The following is a 24,527-nucleotide window of genomic DNA, read 5'->3' as shown; positions in this document are numbered from 1 at the left end:
GGTGACTGTCCAGGCAGCGAGATGTCTCTGTGATTTCTAGAGTTTTTGTAAGTTGCTTATTTCTTGTTTGCTTAGGTAATATTGTATCTTTCTGGAGTCTTTGATGGAGTTGAAGAATAGTTAGTTATAGTTTTCCTTTGTTATAAAAGATAAAATAGATGTAAATATTGTAACTGTAATTCTTACTTGATAACTGTTTTGTTATATGTAATTTTGCTATGTTAAAGTTAAAGCCTTCCTTTTTTTGTTTAAACAGAAAAAGGGGAAGTGATGTGGGAGTGTCATATATCAATCTGTTGATTTCATTGGTTAAGTAATAAAGAAACTGCTTGGCCCTCATAGGTTAAAACATAGGTGGATGGAGTAAACAGAATAGAATGCTGGGAGGAAGAGGAAGTGAGCTCAGATGCAAGGCAACTCCTCTGAGAGACAGACGCCATGCTCTCCTCTCCAGAGCAGACGCGATGAAGCTCCGACCCAGGATGGACGTAGGCTAGAATCTTCCCGGTAAGCGCTCCTTGGGGTGCTACACAAATGAATAGAAATGGGCCAAGCAGTGATTAAAAGAATACAGTTTGTGTGTCATTATTTTGGGGCTTAAGCTAGCCAGGCAGCCATGAGCCGGGCTGTGGGAAGAGACCCACAGCTCCTACTACATCACATTTATCAATTTATGTATGCTGAACCATCACTGCATCTCTGAGACTGTGTGATCATGGTGGATGAACTTTATAATGTGTTCTTGGGTATGGTTTCCACTGGCTTTCTTGAGTATTTTTGCATCTATGTTCATAAGGAAATTGGTTTGTTATTCTCTTTCTTTGTTGAATCTTTAAGTTGTTTGGGTATCAGGGTAAACTGTGGCCTTTGTAAAATGAATTGGGTATTGTTTTTCTGTTTCTATTTTGTAGAATAATGTGAGGAGTATTGGAATTAAGTATTCTTTAAAAGTCTGGTAGAATTCTGAGCTTAAAACCATATGGCTTGGGCTGTTTTGGTTGGGAGACCTTTAATGACTGCTCTATTTCACTAAGATTTATACATCTGTTTAAACTGCTTTTCTGATATTGATTTAACTTTGGTAAGTGGTACCTATTGAAAAAATTATCCATGTCCTTTAGATTTTTCAGTTTGGTGCAGTACATGTTTTTAAAATATGTCCTTATGGTTCTCTGGATTTTCTTGATGTCTGTTGTTATGTCCCCCTTTTCATTTCTGATTTTGTTAATTTGGGTCTTCTCTCTGACTTTTAGGTGATTTAGATAAGGGTTTCTCAATCTTACTGATTTCCTCAAAGACCCAAATCTTTGTTTTATTGATTCTTTGTATTGTTTTGTTGTGTTTCTGTTCTGTTGATTTTTAGCCCTGAGTTCGACTACTTCTTGCCATCTATTCCTTTTAGGTGTGATTTCTTCTTTTGGTTCTAGAGCTTTTATTTGTGCTGTTAATTTATTAGTGTGAGATCTCTCCCATTTTCTTTTATGTAAGCACTTAGTGCTGTGACATTGCCTCTTAGAACCACTTTCATTATATCCACAAGTTTGGGTATGTTTTGCATCCATGTTCATTCAATTCTAGAAAGTTTTAAATTTATTTTTAATTTGTGTTATGCCCCCTTTTCCACCCAGTACTGAGATGTTGGGTTTCTTTATGTTTGTAAGCTTTCTGTTGTTACTGTAATTGTTGATATCCAGCTTTAATCTGTGGAGGTCAGATAGAATTTAAGGTGTTATTTTTATTTTCTTGTATCTGTAGAGACTTGTTTCGTGTCCTAGTATGTGGTCAATTTTGGAGAAAGTTTCGTGAGGTGTGTTTGGGTGAAATAGTCTGTAAATATCTGTTAGATCCATTTGGTTTATAACATCAGTTAGCTCCTGCATTTCTCTGTCTAACTTTTGTCTGAATGACCTGTCCATTGTTGAGAGTGGGGTATTGAAGTCTCCCAGTGTGTGAAGGTCATTGTGTGATTTAAGCTGTAGCAGTACTTCTTTTACAAACTTGGGTGTCCTTGTGTTTGGTGTATAGATGATATAAGAATTGAAATGTCCTCTTGGTGGATTTTTCTTTGATGAGTACGTAGTGTCCTTCCCTATCTCTTGTGATTAGTTTTAGTTTGAAGTCTATTTTGTTAGGTATCAAAATGGCTACACCAGCTTGTTTCTTAGGTCCATTTGCTTGAAAAATCTTTTCCAACACTTTACCCTGAGACAATATCTAGCCTCAACTTTAGTGTGTGTTTATTGTATGCAGGAGAAGGATGAATTCTGTTTTCACCTCCATTATGTTAGTCTGTTTCTTTTAATTGGGTAATTGAGACCATTGATGTTGAGAGATATTAATGAGCAGCTTTTGTCGATTCCTGTTATTTTATAGCTGTGGTATTTGTATGTGTGTGTGTGTTTGCTTGTGTTTCCCTTTTTTGATTTACTGGTCTGTAATTATTTATTTATTGTGTTTTATTAATGTGGTTAACTTCCTTAAGTTGGACTGTTACTTCTGATACTTTCTGTAGGGCTGAATTTGTAGGTAGATATTCCTTAACTTTGATTTTATGATGGAATATCTTATTTTATTTATCTATGATAATTAAAAGATTTTTGGGTATAGTAGTCTGGGATGGTATCTGTGGTCTTTTAGAGTCTGTAACACATCTGTCCAGGCCCTTCTGGCTTTTAGAGTCTTCATGGAGAAGTCGAATATAATTCTAATAAGTCTCTTTATATGTTACTTCATATAAGTCTGCTTTTATATGTTACTTGGTCTTTTTCCCTTCTAGCTTTTGATATTTTTTATTTGATCTGTACATTTATTGTTTTGATTATTATGTACAAGAGGGACTTTCTTTTCTGGTCTAATATATTTGGTGCTCTGGATGCTTCTTGTGCTTTGATAGGAATCTCTTTAGGTTAGGAAAACTTTCTTCTGTGATTTTGTTGAAAATATTTTCTGTGCCTCTGACATGTCTTCTTCCTCTATTTCTATTATTCTTAGAGTTAGTCTGTTCATAGTGTCCCAGATTTCCTGGATGTTTTGTACCAAAAGATTTTTAGATTTAACATTTTCTTTGACCAAGTTATTCATTTCTTCTATTATGCCTTTAGGGCCTGAGGTTCCCTTTCCCATCCCTCTTCCATCTATTGCATCCTCTGCCATCTATTCTGTTGTTAAGACTTGTCTCTAAGGTTGCTGTTTGAATTCCTAAATTTTTCATTTCCAGATTTCTCTCCGTTTGGGTTTTCTTTATTGATTCTATTTCCACTTTTAGGTTTTAAACAGTTTTATTCATTTCCTTCAATTGGTTCTTTGTTTTCATAGATTTATTTAAGGAATTTATTTGTTTCCTCTTTAAAGACCTCTAGCATGGTCATAAAGGCTATTTAAAGGGTCTTTATTTTGTACTTCAGCTATGTTGGAATTCTCAGGGCCTACTGGGCTCTAGACAAGTCATATTGTCCTGTATGTTATTGATTGTGTCTTGCACTGGTGTCTTAACATATGGGTTAGGGATGGTTGTAATTCTTAGTGCTGATATCTGCTCTTGTTTCATTGGTTGGGTATTTTGTTCCTTTGTTTCTGTTGCCCTCTCTGGTTCTAAGGAGGGTATGATGGCTGTGTACTGCCTTCTAGGAAATCATCTGGGATCTCACTATGTGTGGCCACTGGGGTTTCCTGGTAAAATGTGTTTCTCTCTATTGGGAACTGACACTTAGAAAAGGGGATGGGCTAGAAGCAGGGATTAGGGGCTCTACAGGAGGAAAGAGAGCAGGGTCCACCACCATCTGCTAAGTTCCCTGGGAATTGGGAAAACATGAGGGGAAATCACATCTGCTGCAGTGGTGGGGATGAACCTGAGAGTTTGGATGGATATGGAGAAGAGAATGGCAAGTAAAGATCTGAAGCTTGTCTCCCTAATAGCTGGCCTACTTACTTCTCTACTAGGCTTGGCTGTAGGACTCCCAGAGAAGAAGACCTTTTGCAGTTGACGTCTGGGATAACAGGATGGGTGGGGAAGAAGTTTGGAGAAGTTCTGCTTGGTCCACTGGAGATGGGGGCAGAGAGCATGGCGAGGCTGCACCAGGTGGTCTGCTACAGTTGGGGCGAGAGTGGGGCACTGAATTTAGGTGAGAGGAAAGAGAGGTAAAGATCTGCAGTTAACCCACTACTTCCCTGGCCAGCCTAGTCATTCGGTTTTTAAAGATTTATTTTTGTTTATGTATATGTATGTGTGTCTGAGTGACTGTATGAAACGTGTGCTGGTGCCCGCTGAGGCCAGCTGAGGGCTTTGCATCACTTGGAGCTGGAGTTAGAAGTGGTTGTGAGCCTCCTGAATTGGGTGCAGGGAACCAAACTAAGATCCTCTATAGGAGCAACAGGTAATCTTAATCACCGCACTGTCTCTTCAGCCCCAATTGGGCCATTCTCCATGTGCACCCATGATTTGAGAACAATGAGATTATGCTGTGTTAAGCTTCTAAATAAATAGCAATTTGTGAAATAAAAAGGAATGTCTTTAACAGTGACATCTATTCAAACATTATTTTGTTGATTTGTAGCCACATATTGATAATGTTCCTAGCAAACAAATCATAACAGAAACCCTTTAACTTTTTATTTTTATTTAGAGAGAAGAGAGAGAAAAGGAATATAAAGTTGGGCTGGTAGAGAGGTGAGAAGGATAAGGGAGGCATTGGGTGAAGGAAAAAAACAAGATCAAGATATACTGCATGATAAAAAGTTGTAAAAACTGTAAAAAGGATCACACTAATTCAGACTAGTGATCCAAGCCAGCTGTCATTTAACAAAGGTCAAGTTCTAGATTTGCATATGTACCAATGATATGAAGACTTTTGGTTTGCTTGTACTTTGTTTTGTTTTGGTTTGGGTTTTGTTTGTTTTTCCAGACAGGGTTTCTCTGCATAGCCTTGACTATCCTGGCACTTGCTCTGTAGATCAAGTTGGTCTCAAACTCACAGAGATCCAACTGCCTCTGTTTCCCAAGTGCTGAAATCAGAGGTGTGCACCACCACAGCCCAGCTTGTTTTTTGTTTTTGTTTGTTTGTTTGTTTGTTTTATGTAGAGTCCTTATATGCAGCCCAGGCTGACCCTAAAGTCCCAATTCTCCTACCACAGCCTCTAAAGGGCTAAGATTACATGTGTGTGTGACATGGCAACTAACGCTAATTTTTAAATATATATGTGTGTGTGTGTGTGTGTGTGTGTGTATCTGCTCTTAGCAAACTAACCTTTAAAGACATTTTTCCAACTTTCTTCTCTTGAAAACTTCAGTATAACCATCATCATCATCATTATTATTAGTTTTTCAAGTCAGGGTTTCCCTATGTAGTTTTGGAGCCTGTCCTGGAACTAGCCCTTGTAGACCAGGCTGGTCTCAAACTCACAGAGATCCACCTGTCTCTGCCTTCCAAGTGCTGGGATTAAAGGCGTGTGCCACCACCGTATTCTTGCCCTGTATATTTGCCTTCCATTACAGAAAAAAAAAAAAACAATCATTCTCATTTAAAAGCAACTCACTGTTTTTCCTGAACACATCATAAACCTGGAAACTTCCTATGTTAATGTACATCTTATCATCCTCCATATAGTTTGCATGCAGGGTTGTTTTGCTTGATAATTCCCAACAGTTTTATCCTAATTAGAATTTTAACTGCATAACTTTAGTTTGTAGTGAAGAACAGTTGCCAAGCAAATGTGAACTGTGCAGTCTAATGCAAGAGGCAGAGAGAATAGAGAGAATGTATAGTTGGCACGAGATCCATAAGGAGAAGTAGGATGCCATAAAGAGGTGAGAGAAGCATCACAACCAACAAGAAAAAAATACTTCAAGCCAGGGAACTTAGAGTGTGATCAGTATGCAGGACCATGAGCCAGAAAGCACTTCTAGCCAGGAAGTGACTTTATTTTTTTTATTTTTATTTATTTATTTATTTATTAAAGATTTCTGCCTTCTCCCCGCCACCACCTCCCATTTCCCTTCCCCTCCCCCATCAAGTCCCCCTCCCTCATCATCCCTAAGAGTAATCCCGGTTCCCTGCCCTGTGGGAAGTCCAAGGACCACCCACCCATATGGAATATATACATATTAGAGTATTACTCAGCAGTAAAAAACAATGACTTCCTGAATTTTGCAGGCAAATGGACGGAAATAGAAAACACTATCCTGAGTGAGGTGAGCCAGACCCAAAAAGAGGAAGTGACTTTAGAAAGAAGCCTGACCTTCTAGTCACTATCCCAACCTTAAGGATCACATGGCTCCGTAGAAGCTATAACAAACTGTAGAGGAATGACTCAGAACAGCAATCACTGGGAGTCAAGGCAAATGTTTCAAAGACACACGTTTAGCAACCTGTGTTGGGGGTTGCTAAAACTCAGTTAAGTTTTAGTATCTTGATTAAAGTTGATCACACAAAGAGTATGTGTCTGTAGTCAAGTAGGCAAGAATTTGAATGCCAGTTCTGCCACAGACTAGTTGTGTGAACATTGTTAGGCCATTTACCCTATTTTTCTCATGTATACAATAAAGACAGGACTCCTACTTTATAGGGCTGTTAGGAAAATAACATGCGAGATCTGATGCTAGTCGTGACTTGCTCTAGTTTGTTTTATGTTGCAATCATAAAACACTGACAAAAATCAACACCAGGAGAAAAATATTTTTTAGTTTACAGATTATAGTCTATCACTGAGGATACTGCAACAGAAATTCAGGCAGGAACCTACAAGCAGGGAGTAATGCAGAATTCATGGGAAAAAATACTGCTTACTTTCCTGTTCCACCTGACATGCTCAGTTATCTCTCTTATAAAGCCTGGATCCACCTACCTAGGAATGGTACCACCCATCGAAGTCTGGAACTTCCTACATCAGTTAGCAACCAAGAAAATATGCCACAGGCATAGGCACAGACCTGTGAGGTGAAGGCTATTTCTTAATTAATTCACCATCTTTCAGGTGACTCTAGGTTTGTGTCACATGGATGTCTAAAGCTAATTCTGACATTCCGTGTCTTATCAGTGTTAACAAGCAAACATGTCACTTTAAATCATAGAATCTTTCCATCCTTGCTTGTTCCTGAGATCATATTAATCCCATATCTCCACCAACCACACCCTATATATCCTTCTCTAGGGTCTAGCTTGATGAGTCTGCCTGACCCTCCATTCCATGGATCTCCCCAACTCTCAGATCTAGCCTGGGTCCTAGTCTGGCCACGCCTACCTGGACCACAAGCAACCTCTAGGACTCTGTCAGGACTTGCTCTACCTACACACCAACACAAGGCTCCTCCCATGCCACACCCAAGCACTCCATCCAGCCAGATGTCTCCCCACACTCCAGGCTTGAACCAAAACACATTTTACAAACCAGCCAGTCTCCTCCACCCACCTGGCTTGCTTCCATCTAAGTAATTTCCAACCTCTAAACCAGCTCACTCACAATCCTCTCTTCTGCCCCAACCTGCTCTGTTCATATCAGACAAAGAATTAACAAAATCTACACGCCCAGATCCCATTGCAAACATACAAACACCATGAGTGATCAAACCAGGATCTCCTCTCCAAAACCTACCAGTCCTGCCGAAATGTTTACCAATGAGAATTACCTAAATGAATCCCAGGACACAGAATCTAAAAGAACAATTATAAACCACATCAAAGAATTTGTAGGGCTTAAAGAAGGCACAAAGAAACTGCTCAATGAATTAAGGAAAATGAACTTAAAGAGAATAAATGCCTGAGTGATATCTGAGAAAACATAAGGCTCTGACAGAAATGACAAAAATCATTCAAGACTTGAGACTGGAAATCAAGAAGGAGATGGAAACGTTGAAGAGGGTTCGAGATGAAATGACGACTAAACTGGAAAACCCAATTAATATCAAAATATAAGTGCAGTATAAGTTTGAAAGTTCCAGTCTTTAAGAATTTCAATGCTTTAAAAGTCTATCAATCCTGGTGGCACATGCCCTTAATCCCAGAGGCAGGCAGATCTCTATGAGTTCAAGGCCAGCCTGGTCTACAGAGGGAGTTCTAAGATAGCCAGGGATATATAGAGGAACCCTGTCTAGGAAAAAAAAAAAACAAAAATAAAAAATAAATAAAAGTCCAATGTCTCTTTGAGATTACAAAGTCTCTTAACTGTGGGCAAAATAAAAAATAAGATATATGTTTTGTTATTCCAATAGGGAAGAGATGGCACAGTTACAGTAAGCTCAAAGCAAAACTAACAGCCACCAGTGTCAATAAAACCCCAAAGATCATTGTCTGACATCTTGAACACACAAGCTTCTGGGCTCCAAAGGGCTTGAGCAGCTCCTCTTCGCCAGCTCTGCCATCAGCAGCTCAAGTAACTTGTATTATTGACTTAGACTCCACTCCTAGCACCTGGTGCTGTCCTTGGTGGTGATCCCTGGTCTTGGCATCTTCAATATCCTGGAGTCTCTGCTGCAACTGAGGCTGAATCTTCACCAATGGTCTCAACTGTCTTCTTCAGGGACTGTTTCTCTACCGAGACTCAACTTCTAGTCACGATCCTTTCAGTCCTGCAGCTTCCATGCTCCCAAATCGGTACCGTATGGGAGAATCTTATACATTAGCAAATTTGGCTACTAGGTTGGGATGTAGACTCTGCTCCCTCTGGTGCATGACTTCTTTGTGCTGACCATGAGGAAAGAACCCTCAGAAGATTTCAACTGAAAGATGCTGTCTCTTATTAATCACCTATGACTTTTTTTTTCAGCTCCAGCTAACCAGCATTCAATGTACAAGCAAAACAAAGGTTTCATTTTGACATGTTTTTAATCCAAAATATCACATGAATGGCCCCAATAGAGTCTTTTCTTTCTTCTGAATCATCACTAGTCAAAGCTCCGTTGCCTACATGTTTCTCAACATTATCTTCCAAGCTTCATAGAGTCAATTATTAAGCTCTAAGAACTCAATGGCTTTTCTGGTCTAAAGCTCCAAATGCTCCCATAATCCACTCTAAAACAACTTGGCCAGATCTATCACAGCAAGACCCCACTCCTTGTACCAATCTCTGTTCTAGTTTGGTTTCTGATGCTGTTGTAAAACACTGCCCAAAGCTAATATTGGCAAAAAGGATTTGTTTTAGCTCACAAGTTAAAGTTCATCATTCAGGAAAGACTTCTGTAGGCAAAGAAATAGACACAGGAACTAATGCAAAGACTACTGAGGATGGCATGTATTGGTAATCCCAGGACTCATATAACAAGAAAGGAGTTAGAGATTGGAGAATTGGAAGGAAGTTTTGAGACCAGTTAAATTTTCAAAAAGGAAAAGTAGAGAAGCTTAACAGTGAGGATCTCTTATACTTTTGGTTGTGAGCCTAGCCTTTAATGGCTGAGCCATCTTGCCAGCCCAACACTAAAGATCTCTAAGCAACTGCATAGTTAAAGGTGTTTGTGGGCTGTATAAGTATGCATCTAATTCTCATTAAGATTGTTTCTCTTACCTTCTTTACATGTTTCATGTATCTCATGTTTATTATTGTTTCTTGAACAAATAGTCTCCTGAGGAATTTTTTTCCAGTTTGGGAACTAATAGGCCCATCTGAAATAGTTCTTAATGAAGGGACAACAGCATGCCTTTGGAACCTTAGAATCTTTGAAAACTTAGTTTGTCGTGCTTTCTCCCAGGGCCAGAAATATGACTAAGATTCCATTCTTCTGACCAAAAATGATATAGTAGATTAGCTGAAAAAGAATTAGAGAAAAATGAAGAACTCTCGGAAAGAACCATTCTTAAATCCTTGGTACTTACACATTCTTCCCCTTCATATGGTATTTTAAGTCCTTTGAAAAATTTATTAATTGTAAAGTTCATTATAGAATTTTCTTATATTGCTTTTGTTGATTCTTTTTCCCTACTCCCTTCTCACTCCTGTCTTGTCCTTTTCCCCTCATCCCTGGCTCTAATTCTGCTTTTGTGTCACAAATATTCTGCTAATCTCTTATTTTTCCTCTCCCCATCTCTTCCTTAAGACCATTGCTTTCTTCTCTTAAGGCTCCTTCTCTTGTTTCATGACCTATACTCACACATGTGTACACACACACAATCTAGAATCAGCATATGAAAGAAAATGGCCGTATTGTATTTGTTCTCCATTTTAAGTTTTTGCTACATTTATTTACGTTTTATTTTCATGTGGAGGCCTGTAAGTGTGCCAGTGTACACATTTGAGGATCAGAAGACAACCACAAGCCGTGATTCTGTCCAGTATGTGGGCCCCAGGGACCAAACTCAGGTTGTCAGGCTTAAAAAGAAAATTCTTCTACCCGTTGAGCAATCTTCCCAGGCCATTTGTTTATTTTTCTGACTCTAAGATTCCAGTCCTACCCATTTCTCTGCAAATGTCATGATTCCTTTTCTTTATGGCAGAATAAAATTCCAACGTGCACACACACCATATCTTTCTTGATGCTTTCACTCATGGACGGCTATGCTGTTTCTGTTTCTGGTTTGATGAGCAATAGAGATAGCTGTGCAATAAACATAGATATGCAAATATCTCTAGGGTAGAAATCCAAGAGTGATTTGGCTTAGTTACCTGGTACTTGAATTTTCAGGTTTTTGAGAAAACTCCATACTGATTTTCATGGTGAGCGAGTTAGTTTATCTTCCCACAAGCAATGATTGACAGTCTATCTTTCCCCACATCTTTGCCACCATTTGTAGCTGTTTTCTTGATGTTATCCACTTTGACTCAGATAAGATGCAATCTCAAAATAGTTTTAGTTTATATTTTCCTGGTGGCTAAGAGTGTTGAATGCTTTTTGAAAATGTTCATTAGCTATCTGTATTTCTTCTTTCATCGACTTTTCTCCTTTTAAAGAACTGTCTATTCAGTTCATTAGCCCATTTATCGATAGCAGGTTTATGGGGTGCTATTTTTAGAGGTCTTTATGTGTTCTGGACACTAGCCTTCCTACTGAGGGATACCTAGCAGATGTTTTCCTGTTTTATGTATTGTCTTTTCAGTCTGCTGAGCTTCCCTGGCTGTGTAAAGCTTTTAAATTTTATGTAGTATCATTTGCGATTTTCTGTGCTATTGAATTTCTTTTCAGAAAGTTCATGAATATGCTTATATCTTGAGTATTTCCCTATTTTTCTTCTAATATTTTTAGAATTTCAGGTATTACATTAAAATCTTTGGTCTTTGATGTTCATGAATGGTAAGAGCTATGAATCTAGTTTAAGTGTTTTACATGCGAATATTCAGTTTTTATAGAACCATTTGTAGAAGATGCCATCTTTTCTTCTAATGTATGTTTTTGTCAAAAATTAGGTTGTTATAACTGTATATTTATTTCTGGGCCGTATATATTATGCTGTCATTGAAGTTAGGTATTATGATACTTCCACCATTATTCATTCTAGTTAAGACTGGTTTGACTATTAATGTCTTTTGCACATCCACATGAATTTCTGGAATGTGTTTTTTTCAAGTTCTGTGAAGAATATTATTAGAATCTTGGAGACTGTAGTGCTAAGTAGGATGTGAACCCAAGAGTAAGCTACCTGAAAGTGGAGCATCCGTGGAGAAGTCCCATAATAGCTATTTTCTTCTATGTGTTATGGAGTGCCTTGGTGAGAGTGAGGTTTGACATGTGTATATGGAGATGCCCTGAAAATGGGTGCGAGACTAAATAAAGCAAGCATTACAGTCCTTGAAAGTAACACATACAGGGTGTAACCATAAGCAGATTGTGGCATCAGTGGCATGGTATACTTTCTCTTTCGTATTTTTTCTAGATTTCTTTATCTTTGTATAATACCCATTTTTGGAGTATAAGGAACAATGAGCCCAAGCTGAAAGAATAAAAAGTATTTTCCACACTAGAATTGATATGAACCTTGTAACAAAGAATAGACACTGTGAATGGAAACTGTGTGGGCAAATTTTAAAGGAGACAAAATGAGAAAGCAAGGGAGCAAGAACCAGAGTGCATGAATGAGCAGGCAAGCAATTGAGTGAGAGCCTCTGGAGGGAGTGGCAGTTGATAGGATACGGAGCCCGGCCTCCTAGAGCATTTGTACAGAGTTGTGTTTCAATAGCTCAGATAAGGACGGCACACCATTTTTACTTCCCAAGGGTAGGCAATTTGAGTAAAGTACCAGGGATACTTAAGAATTAGGTTCCAGTTATTTGTAGGAGGCACCGTAAATTGCTGTATTAGGTTCTCCCAGTGGCTCTCAACATGTGGGTCCTGACTCCTGGGGTCATATATCAGATATTTCCATTATGATTCATAACAGTAGCAAATTTACCATTATGAAATAACAACAAGAATAATTTTATGGCTGGGGCTCACCACAGCATGAGGAACTATATTAAACAGTCGCAGCATCAGGAAAATTGAGGACCGCTGCAAGCAGTTAGGGTCTGACTAGTAGAGAGTGGGACATTTTGGTTTTTAGCTTTAGCTTTTGTGTCTCTCTACATGTTGCTCTATCCCAAAGTCCCACATTACATTCATTTATCATGTCTCCTGAGGTTTCTCTTCCATGTGACAGATGGCATTTTTAAGATATTTATGCCTTTTTAGTGCAATCATTTTATCAATGCCTATACTTGACATTTATGGCTGTCTGCAGACCAAGGCCAGCACTTTGCTAAATTTTAAAGTGAATTGACAGTGCTAAGAAAGATCCCCATTTTAAAAAGAAAAGAATGAATGAGCTAGAGATTACTGAAAATTCACCATGGCAACAATCCTTTCTCCTGCATTTGCTATTAAAAGCTTTCAGAGGCATTCATGCATACCAAATAGGCAAAACATTTTGCTTGAAAAGGATGACCCTAGCTTTAAACTCTGTTGGAACATTCTTGAAGCAATGCCTGTGCTTTGCTACTGTGTTAGTGATTTACTGAGAAGGAAGGAGCTTCCATTACGGATGTCTATGGATTTGTATTTCAAGATGCTTCTTCAGTCCAGCTCTCACGCACGCCAGTCTTAGAGTGTACCTTTTGTGTTATAATTAATACGATTAACCTTGGTACTCGTCCGAAATGAGACAGAGGTGTGAGACAGGACTCTATTTTGCTCCAAGAAGCTAAAATGTGACATGGAAATGGCTCAATTTGAAATCATTGCCCAGGAATCAAAGTCAATTAGCTATGCATAGTAAAAAGCCAGGTTTGGCCGTACACACCTATGATCTCAGTACTTGGAAGATGGAGGCAGGAGAACAGAGAGTTCAAGATCACCTTCCAAAGCAGACTGAGGAAGCAAGACAGATTACAACCCCACACAATAAATTAATGTATGCTACCATAATTGAAGAAAACCTATCACTATAGTTTTGGGGTTTTCCATCTTTACTGATTAGTTTTGTTATTTAACAATTTCATGCATGTATATAATGTATTTTGATTTCTTTGCCCCCATATACCTCCTCTTATTGTCCTCCCATTACTTCAGTGGCTCTCCAAGGTTCGTAGCTTTGGGGTTGGTTTAGCGAGTGACCCACATAGTTTTATCAAGGTCATCAGCCTGACCATTGGATTAGAGCTTTTTGCTGGAGCCTGGCCGGGCAGTCAGTGAGCGGGCACACTACTGAAGGCTTTTACCCTTCTGTACCTGAATACACCAGTAGCAAATAGCTCCGCAGTGAGTCCTGAAACCCCCTAAGCTCCTCCTCCATCCGTTTCTGATCGCAGACAGGTGCATTCTTCTGACCCCCTACAGCCATCCTCGGCTGTCATTTCATGATTATAATGGTTGTGTCATGCGCAGAAGATGGTATTTTACAGCTCTCCTTCTAATCTGAAATTCTCTCCACCTAGCCATATTTGGTTAGTGATCAAAGACAAATTTCAATAAACTTCAGTTTCTCTTTAGGTTGTGACAATACTGCAAAGTGAAGTTGAAGGAACATGACTATCTGTAGCAAAGCTGGTATTTGGCTCCAATCTGTGGATAGATGATAGGTGGTTCCTATGTAACAGTTTTAGGTTGAAGTTTATTTGGAATGAGTTGGTTCTAATTGTTAGGGGCAGTCATATTTTTTTCTTACCCAGGAGTGCAGATGAAGGTTCAGGAGAGTTAGAGTCTTCAGAATCTCAATACTTGGTGCTTTCTGTGTCTTCCCCTTTTCTCCACCCCCAGTCCTAGTTCTGACTTAAGAAACTCCTGCTATTTCTTACTGGACTATTCATAAAAATGTCAATTCTCAATACAAAAATAAACTAATTCTTGCTCTTAAAAAACAGGAGAGAAGCCAGGCAGTGGTGGTGCATGCCTTTAATCCCAGCACTCGGGAGACAGAGGCAGGTGGATCTCTGTGAGTTCAAGGTCAGCCTGGTCTACAAGAGCTAGTTCCCAGACAGGCTCCAAAGCTACAGAGAAAGCCCCTGCCTCGGAAAAAAAAAATCACACAAAAAAAAAAAAAAACAGGAGAGAGGGACTGGAGAGATGACTCAGTGCTGAAGAGCACTAACTTCTCTTCCAGAGGTCCTGGGATCAATCCCCAGCACCTACATGATAGCTCACACATGTCTGTAATTCCAGGATCCACCACTCCCACACAGGCATATATACAGGCAAAACACCAATGCAGATTAAGTAAAAATAAATTAATTTTAAAAAGCAGGAGAAATAAGTTTGCCTACAGTAATACAAAGAAAATCTCTAACCAAAAGGTTTCTGTGAGAAACTGGTTGCCGATGGCAAGATTTCTTGGAATTTTCTCTTATGAGCAAGAATTCACAACTCCCTGAGACATGTCATTCTCCCACAACAAGCTTTTTGATTATCTCTCCACCCAGTATCATCAGTTTTTTTTTCGCCCCTTCGGGATAAACTACATAGACAGTTTAAAATGTACCTGTCATGTATTCATTAATTCAGACTTAGGTTTGAGAAGCAACAGTTACAGTTGATTAGAGTACGTTCGATTCCTTCTTTCTATAATTGAATCCATTCTTGCTCTGAAGGTAAGGCTGAGAATTAGAACATTTGAACAGTTTCACACCCCCAGAATTTGTTCCTGTCAGCCCTCAGTGCCTCACTCTGAGGGTCATGGTGACATGCGAAAGGAAACTGATTGAAGAGTCCTTTTCCTACTCTTTCAACGTGGCATGTTTATAGCAACATGCTGCAAATATCAGGTGAACACCTCAGAGAATCTGTCAGTGATTGGAAAGCAATGACATGCAGAATGCCGAAAATGACATGGGAGTTTATAGAAAGGGAGCAGACCAGCAGGTACTGGGGGAAGACAAATGAACGATGGGGGAAAGGAGAAGGAAGGGTAATTGCAAGCAGCAGAAAAGTACTCCTTGTTGGTGAAATGAGTGTTCATCAGCACGCAAAATCTCATTTTCAGAGTGAATGAGACCAGAACATAGCTGCCTTGACCAAGGACACCTGGTACAGGATGTGAGTCACAAACTAGTAAGTACAAAGAATTTCAAATGGATTTTCAAATAAATCGCATTCATTCTCTTAGCTAAAGTAATCTGTGTTAGCTGGCAGACACGTTTTCAGGATGAACAAATCTAGTAATGTACTGACAATTGGCAAGAGGAGTTGACAGCTTCACACCCAAACTACTGAATTCATGCTGACATGCATTCATTGCACTTACTAATGCAGCTCGTTATTAATTGTACAGTCTTGTGTTGAAACCATTTCAAAAATATTGGGAAAAGAGATTGTGCCAACGGAACAGCATTCCCTAAAACAAATTACGAGAGGAAATTACTTGTGAGAAAGTAACAGCATGATGCACAGTGACTGCAAAAGCTATGAGAGCAACTGAGACATCACCTTGGCTTAGCTGAGAATACGGTGAAGGACGAATTCCTACAGATGAGCTCATCTCTTATACATTTAAAGAACATTGGTGATAATTAGGAAAGGAGAAGAACTTTCTTCTTATTTGGACCTACTAGAAAATTATTATACAGTTGCATCCTATCTAAACTTTCATTACGTTTGCTCTCTATTCTAGAATAAAGACATCATCCCAAAGCTTTGCATCGAAGGCAACTCAAAGATGCATTTACTTATTGTATATAGTGAAAAAAACAGACTCAGATGCAAAAATTAACATGCTTTGTGTAGAATATAGATTTAAACACACACGTATACATACAGACTATGGAAGTATAAAGGAGGCTATGAGAAGGGATAAGAGGTGTAAGTTAAGTAATATATATATAATTTATGTATGTATATAAAAACAGGAATTGTTTGGAGGGATCTTTTACTTGCTTTTACTGACCATTTCAAATTCCGTTGGCCTTCAGTATACACCTCAGCTGGTCATGGTTCCTTACCTGTTGGTATGAACCATTCACCATTTTTGTAATGTCAAGTCCATTATTAATATTGTCTGATTGTGTTGCTGAAGGTGTAAATTGAATTTAACCCCAGCCCAGATCAATAAGAGATCTCTTGTCATTTCCAATGTATTCCACCTACATTGTGGATTAGTAATCCAATTTCTTATAACCAAATTCTCCAAGTTGGTACAGTGCCTCAAAGGTGTGACAAGGAGTCTATAGTAGCTGAATCGCGATTTTGGCATCCATATCAATTGAAAAGTAGTGTTTCTGAGTGGAAGAATTCCATTTGTGGCTAACAAAGTCTTTACACCAAAAGAGTATACAATTTCTGGATCATGAGTAAAAACTACTTTGCAAATGTGTCACTGTAGGTAATAATGAATACTATCAAAGAAATAGCATCCAACATTGGGGGATGATCCCACAGCATGTCAAACCTTCTGGAGAACTTTGCCCCCGGGTCTGCAAAATACTGCCACCTAGTGGGCACTGAGAAACCGGACTCGCTGAACATAGCGGACAATGAGGACTACTGAGAACTGAAGAACAATGGCAATGGGTTCTTGATCCTACTGCACGTACTGGCTTTGTGGGAGCCTAGGTAATTTGGATGCTCACCTTAATAGACCTGGATGGAGGTGGGTGGTCCTTGGACCTCCCACAGGGCAGGGAAACCTGATTGCTCTTTGGGCTGAGGAGGGAGGAAGACTTGATTGGGGGAGGGGGGGAAAATGGGAGGTGGTGGCAGTGAAGAGGCAGAAATCTTTAATAATTAAATAAATAAATAAATTAATTAATTAATTAATTTAAAAATAAATAAATAAATAAACCAATCTCCAAATATATATTGCACAGTTAGACCAGCTGATTCCAGGATGATGGAGAGAATGGTAAAGCCAATGAATAGACCATTCCTGGGCCCCTACTTCATTTGCTGGGAAGTAAGTTCACAGAAACAATGGTCTTTAGAGTATCGTGACAGTGGGTAAACCTGTCATAATGGTCAAAGGCAAAATTTAACAAGATTTTAGTGCTTATTCTCTTCTAAATTCATTTGTTCAATAATTTTGAATTCTGTGCAAAGCATTATACCACGTGATGTTAACATGAAGACAGCTCTGGCACAGTTTTAGCTCTTGACTAATATTTACATAACAAACATGGCCACTGGCATTTTGGGAGATAACAAGGGAAGATGACAAACATAGATTTGTCAGTAGAAAAGAACAAACATTAATTGACTCTTACGCAATGAGTTGAACCTTTTTTTTACTAAGTCTGTCAATGAAATTTAGAGAAGCAAAAGATTCAACTAAAGCCTTAGTTAAGACTTAACAGGCCCTTGAATGGAAATATCTCCATTTACTCATGATAATAAGTTGGGTACTATCCAGGAAGTTCTAGAAAAAAAAGAACACACTAGGAATATGTCATTCTTCCCCTAAGACCTTGAAGTTCAATTTCAAACAGCTATAATAGGGAATAAATGTTGAACAATCTGTGGATTTTGTCCACTGCTCCTTGAGTAGTAAAAGCTGAAATTTTTCTCTCTGGATACATTCAGCTTTCAAAAATCTTCAGGAGAATAAACTTGTTTCAGCAGTATGAGGACTTGTGATTTGAGAGTTTGACTATTTTATTCAACCGTCAACTTCAATGCATCTTGATTCAAAGCCTAGCTTAAAGGTAAGTTTTGATTGGTGGCTAACTGGCTAACTTTAGGTGTATGTCAAAGGTCTCCTGCATTCCCCGGTGAATGAAAAAGAACAACAAGTTCTAGTCTATATTTTGCTTGGAGATTCTTACTGGCTGTACAAAAGCTTGCTTTCCTGAGTAGAAAGCTTTGTACAAACAGGATTTCTGTCCTTGACTCATCTGCTTAGCTGCTTCCTCTTCATTTCCACCCCCGTACCGCATGCATTGTCTTGTGGTCCATGGTTTTGGCAGACATCCTTTGAAAAATAACAAAAACCAATTAGTAAAAATTCTAAGTTGTCACTCAAAATAACAAAAGAAACAACAGTGGATTCAAAAACAGCAACATGTTTGTAATTGTCAGCATATTTCACTTAATTGAAGTAAGATAGTTAACTTTAAACAAACTAGACAGAATGGAGCTCTCAAAATGCTGTATCAATGCACTGCTGCAATTACTTTTCTCTTTTTCAGTAGTAGGATCTTAACTTGAATCTTTTTTCTTTTTAAATTGTTAGGTATTTTATACAATATATTTTGATCAATTATTCCCTCCTCAACTCCTTCCAAATCCTCCCTACTTCCCTACCCCTCCCTATTCTTTCAAGTTCTCTTGTCCCTCCACCTCTCTGATCTCTGTCTCCCTCTTTCTTTCTTTTCTCTCTGCACACAATAGCAGGGATCCTTTCTGTGTTGGCCAACTGCACCTAGGCATGGGCGTGGTTAAGACAGCCAGCAGCACTCTATCAGAGTTAACTGATTTTCCTAGCCCAGTTGAAAATAGCTTCTCAGCTGAGGTGAGATTTTGCTGTACTTCCTCTTCTCTGTGCTGAGATTGTTCCTGGTTTGAACCTGTTCAAGTCATGCGCATGTTGTCAAAATCTCTGTGAGTTCAGATGGGTTTCAGCCCTTTTTGTCTGTAAGATGCCATTTCCTTGGAATCCCCTACTACGTCGAACTCTTTTTTTTATTCTCTCATACAGTACATGCCATCCACAGTTTCCCCTTCCTCCACTCCTCCCAGCCCCCCCCCAATACATCCCCTCTCCCCCAGATCCACTGCCTCTTCATTTCCCTTCATAAAAGAGCAGGCCTTCCAAAGATATCAACTGAACATGGCACAGCAAGTTGCAATAAGAATAGGAACAAACCCTTGTATCAAGGCTGGGTGCGGTGAACCAGTAGAAGGAAAAGAATCCCATGAGCAGGCAAAAGAGTCAGAGACACCCCATTTCCTACTGTTAGGAGTCCCACAAAACACTGAACTAACAACCATAACATACATACAGAGGACAAACTTTCTACCTCCTCTTCCACATAGATCCCTGAAGAAGGGTTGGCTAAAGGCGTCCCATTTAAATTGAGGGCTCCAAAGTCATCCATTCTTCATACATTGTTCAATTGTGGGTCTCTGTGTTAATTACCATCAACTGAAAGAAGAGGCTTCTTTGATGAGGGTTGAGCAAAGCACTGATTTATGAGTATAGCAATATGTCATTTATAGTCATTTTATAGCTATGTTCCTTTAACAGAATAATAGTATAAAGTTTTCCCTAAGGCCCATGACCCATCTAGTACCAAGTTCTTGGACACTTTATCAGGGTCAGGTATGAGTTCTATTGTGTGGAGCGGTGGGCTGTGTCCTGCCACCCCGGCTCCCGCATTGGCTAGCTTATGCCCCGAAATAATTACACAGAAACTGTATTCTTTTAAATACTGCTTGGCCCATTAGTTTTAGCCTCTTACTGGCTAACTCTTACATATTGATCTAACCCATTTCTAATGATCTGTGTAGCACCACGAACTGGCTTACCAGGAAAAATCTTAACCTGCATCTGTCTGGAGTGAGAGAATTATGGCGACTCCTGACTCAGCTTTTTTCTCCCAGCATTTTGTTCTGTTTACTCCACCCACCTAAGGGTTGGCCTATCAAATGGGCCTAGGCAGTTTCTTTATTAATTAACCTATGAAAGCAACAGATTAAAAAAATCACTCCCACATCATTCTATCTCATGAAATGGATATTAAATTCAATTTTAAAAATGTTTGGTTACTCCCATAACATCTATGTTATGCACCAGTATATGTTGTGGGCAGGTCATTGTTATAGGTTGCAGGATTTGTAGTTGGGAGAGATTGATGATTGTCTTTGTCCTTTGGTAGTGTCAAAAGTACCTTGTAGCACCATGTATGAATGCTAGTAAGTAAGGGTGAAGCATCTAGCTGGACAACAGCTTGATTTCTCCATCTTTTTTATTGTTTTTCAAGACAGAGTTTCTCTGAAGCTTTGGAGATTGCCCTGGAACTCACTTTGTAGACCAGGCTGACCTTGAACTCACAGAGACCCACCTGCCACTGCCTCCCAAGTGCTGGGCTTAGAGGTGTACACCGCCACCATCTGGTTTGATACAGTTATATATTCAGTAGTAGGGACTTAACATCAGGTCTTGGGAACTACTGGTAATATTTTAGTATGTGTGGGGGTGGTCTATGGGACCCTTTTGGGCAATGACCCACCAAGATGTAGTTCATTCCTGGCACTGGAGGTTTTCTTTGCTGGCATAGTATGTCTAGTTGGAACATTCTGTGCCCCATTGTATGGTGACTCTACTTAAATTCCTTTAATATTTGTGTATAGTTGAGGAAGTTTCTATAGTATCATGTTTCCATATAGCTTTTCAAAAGACCTTTACTGTTATTTGGCCCTCTCCATATTTCCTCCTTCACCCTCTCTCCCCTCCTCTGCCCCATTCAATCCTCCTATTCCATTTTTCCCTTTGTCAGTTCATATCACTATACTCCATTTCCTCTTTCTTAGGATAGCCTCCATGGTGGCGTTAGAAACAATCTAATAAGACAACCCAGATTCAGAAAGACAAATATTGGTTGTTTTCTCTTCTATGTGGATATTAGCTTTGAAGCTTTAGCTATGTTAGTAATTGTTATTCCTGGAGAAGGAAATATTCTTTGATATTTATTTTAGAGTTTATAATTCTCTGTCATTTCAGTTATTAGAACATTATTGTTCAAGAGGATGGGAATGTATTCATTAGCAATACAAACACTCATATGTAAATTTTTATTACATTAGATGGTGCAATTTTTATACAAAAGAGACTACACAAACCATCACTCAGAAGTCAAAGCATTGAAAATAAAGCCTCACTTATGAATTTACTATTACCTTTTCCTGCCTGTCTTTGACCATACTAGATAGCTGTTACCACCAATGTGTGACTGTTACTTGTTGCAGCTTTACAGATAGATAAATATCTTGCCATATTGGTATTTGTTGTGGTTTCAACAGCAGACATACTGAAAAAGAGAACACAGACATGCTCCCATTTACAATAGCTTCAAGGATGATGAAATATGTTGGAATAACTTAATCAAGGAGGTGAAAGACCTCCACAGTGAATATTTCAAATCTCTGAAGAAAGAAATAAAGACACTAGAAAATGTTCATCATGGAATTAACATTGTGAAAGTGGCCATCCTACCAAAATCAATTTTCAGACTCAGTCCAATATCAATCAAACTGCCTATTTTTCATATGCATACAAAAATAGTAAAACTCATATAGAACCAGGAAAAGACTTCAGATATTCAAAGCAATACTGAGAAAAATAATTTCAAGCTATATTAAAGTACTATAAAAAAATCAATATGGTACTGGCACAAAAACAGAAAGGTAGACCAATAAAATAAAAGACCCAAATATTAGTACTCATGACTACAGCCATATGCTAGTTGACAAAGAGGCAAAAGAAGTGGAGAAAATACAGCGTCTTCAACAAATGCTGCTGGGGAAACTGGATGTCCTCATGAAGAAGAATTAAATTAGACCCACATTTATCACACTGCACAAAAATTAGCTCCAAGCTCTTTTCCTCCGGCACGGTGAGTGAGTTGTCTGCTACCGACGGTCCTATTGTCATCAGGGGTCGCCGCCCCGCCCGGTGTTACCGGTGTTGTAAGAACAAGCCGTACCCAAAGTCTCGCTTCTGCCGAGGTGTCCCTGATGCTAAAATCCGCATCTTTGACTTGGGATGGAAGAGGGCAAAAGTTGATGAATTCCCGCTTTGTGGCCACATGGTGTCCCATGAATACGAACAACTCTCTTCCGAAGCTCTGGAGGCTGCCCGTATTTGTGCCAACAAATACATGGTAAAGAGTTGTGGCAAGGATGGCTTTCATATTCGAGTGAGGCTTCACCCCTTTCATGTCATCCGAATCAACAAGATGTTGTCCTGTGCTGGGGCTGACAGGCTCCAGACAGGCATGCGTGGTGCCTTTGGGAAGCCCCAGGGCACAGTGGTCAGGGTTCACATTGGCCAGGTCATCATGTCCATCCGCACTAAGCTGCAGAATAAGGAACATGTGATTGAGGCTCTTCGTAGAGCCAAGTTCAAATTCCCTGGCCGCCAGAAGATCCACATCTCAAAAAAATGGGACTTTACTAAGTTTAATGCAGATGAATTTGAAGACATGGTTGCTGAGAAGAGACTCATTCCTGATGGCTGTGGGGTCAAATATATTCCTAATCGTGGTCCCCTGGACAAGTGGCGAGCCCTACACTCCTGAGGGCTTTCACGGTGCTCTCCTGTACCCTACCAAATCATGTTCAGTAATAAATCTCACATCCAGTCTGCTTTAAAAAAAAAAAATAGCTCCAAATTGATCAAAGACTTCATTTTGAAACCTCAAACACAAAAACTGTTAGAAGAATTTAGAGGCTACACTCTGTGATATAGGTGTAGAAAGTACTTTCTGGATGGGACTTCACTTGCCAGGAATCAAGGCCAGCAATTGACAAGTGGAGCCTCATAAAACTAAAATGCTTCTGTCCAGTTAAGGAAACAACCAATGGAAGAAAGAAGAAGGCCACAGAATGGGAGAGAATCTTTGCTGGCTCCACATCTGACAGGGGATTAATATCAAGAATATAGAAAAACTCAAAAAACAAAGAACCAAGGAAATAAATGACCCAATTACAGATGGACTAGTGTCTTAAAAAGAGGATTCTTTTTTTTTTTTTTTTTTTTTTTTTGGTTTTTCGAGACAGGGTTTCTCTGTGGTTTTGGTTCCTGTCCTGGAACTAGCTCTTGTAGACCAGGCTGGTCTCGAACTCACAGAGATCAGCCTGCCTCTGCGTCCCAAGTGCTGGGATTAAAGGCGTGTGCCACCACCGCCCGGCTAAAAAGAGGATTCTTAATAGAAGAAATAAAAGTGGCTAAGACATATTACAAAATGTGTCCATCATCCTTAGCATTTAGGAAAATATAAATTAAAGCAACTCTGTGATTTCATCCTATCCCAGTTAGGAAAGCTAAGATCAATTGACATCAAATGATGCTGAAGTTGGGAAAGGACTATTTATTCCCTGTTGATGAGAATGCAAACTGGTGTGGAGAAATGTCAAAATACTAAAATTGAATCTACCCTATGACTCACCCATATAGCTCCTTGGCATATACTCAAAGAGCATCATAATGCACAAATGCTTGTCCAGCAATGTTCATTGTTGCCCTATTCTCAACAGGCAGTAAATAAGTAAATAAACAAACATAAAACTTCCTTCAACATATGAATGGATAATGAAAATGTGATACATATATGCAATTAAATAGTATTCAGCTGTCAAGAAAAATTAAATCATTAAATTTTCAGATAAATGGGTGGATCTAGAAGAAATCATATTAACGGGGCTAACCCAGACTCAGAAAGACAAAAGTCACATGTTCTGTCTCATTGGAAAACACTGCACTTAGGACACAAGAAAGAGTTGTCTTGCATATTGAAACCCCTGAATTTATGCCAGATGATACGCAATTGACTCCATTATTCATCCAGGTGAAAGGCATAATCGGGAATAGGCTTTGTCCTATATACATAACACACAACCAGTCCCATATGGGTCTGCCAGGTCCTCTAGCACAAGGTAATGTAGATATTGATCAATTATAGATTAGAAGTGTGTTGCAGGCCTCTGAATTTCATTAAAAACATCATGTCAATTGCAAAGGTTTAAAGAAAGAGTTTTCTATTACATGACAACAAGCTAAGGAGATTATAAAGAGATGTCCTACTTGTTCTTTCTGTAATCAAACACCATTGCCTGCAGGGAGTAACCCTAAGGGTACTCAAAGGAATAAAATCTGGCAGATGGATGTGTTCCACTTTACGGAATTTAGTAAATTAAAATATGTACACCACACCATAGACATGTACCCAGGTTTTCAGTAGGCAACTGCCTTGAGCTCGGAAAAGGCTGATTCAGTAATCACGCATTTATTAGAAGTTATGGCCATCATGGGTATTCCTGCACAAATAAAGACAATGATCCAGCATATGTATCTAAAAAAATGAATTTTTGTTTGCCTATTACAATATAAAGCACATTACAGGTATACCAAATAACCCTACAGGCAGTTATAGAAAGGTCAAATCATACTATAAAGGATATGCTGAAAAAACAAAAAGGGATGAAAAATACCCCC

At 39.1% G+C, this 24,527-nt stretch overlaps 1 protein-coding gene across 1 annotated transcript; it reads left to right on the top strand.

Annotated features, from left to right (window-relative positions):
* Nucleotides 1-3,808: 3,808 nt before the first annotated feature.
* LOC130867553 (60S ribosomal protein L10-like) lies at nt 3,809-22,675 on the top strand. The gene is made up of 3 exons (XM_057759600.1): nt 3,809-3,885; nt 3,940-4,137; nt 21,903-22,675. Exons 1-3 carry the CDS (start codon nt 3,809-3,811, stop codon nt 22,609-22,611), a joined length of 984 nt encoding a protein of 327 aa, XP_057615583.1. The 3' UTR covers nt 22,612-22,675.
* The last annotated feature ends 1,852 nt before the right edge of the window (nt 22,676-24,527 follow it).

This window comes from Chionomys nivalis, chromosome X (assembly GCF_950005125.1).
Source record: "Chionomys nivalis chromosome X, mChiNiv1.1, whole genome shotgun sequence".
NCBI classification, from domain to species: Eukaryota; Metazoa; Chordata; class Mammalia; order Rodentia; family Cricetidae; genus Chionomys; species Chionomys nivalis.
Note: the sequence above shows the minus strand (reverse complement) of the source record. Positions and strands in the feature narration are given on the sequence as shown.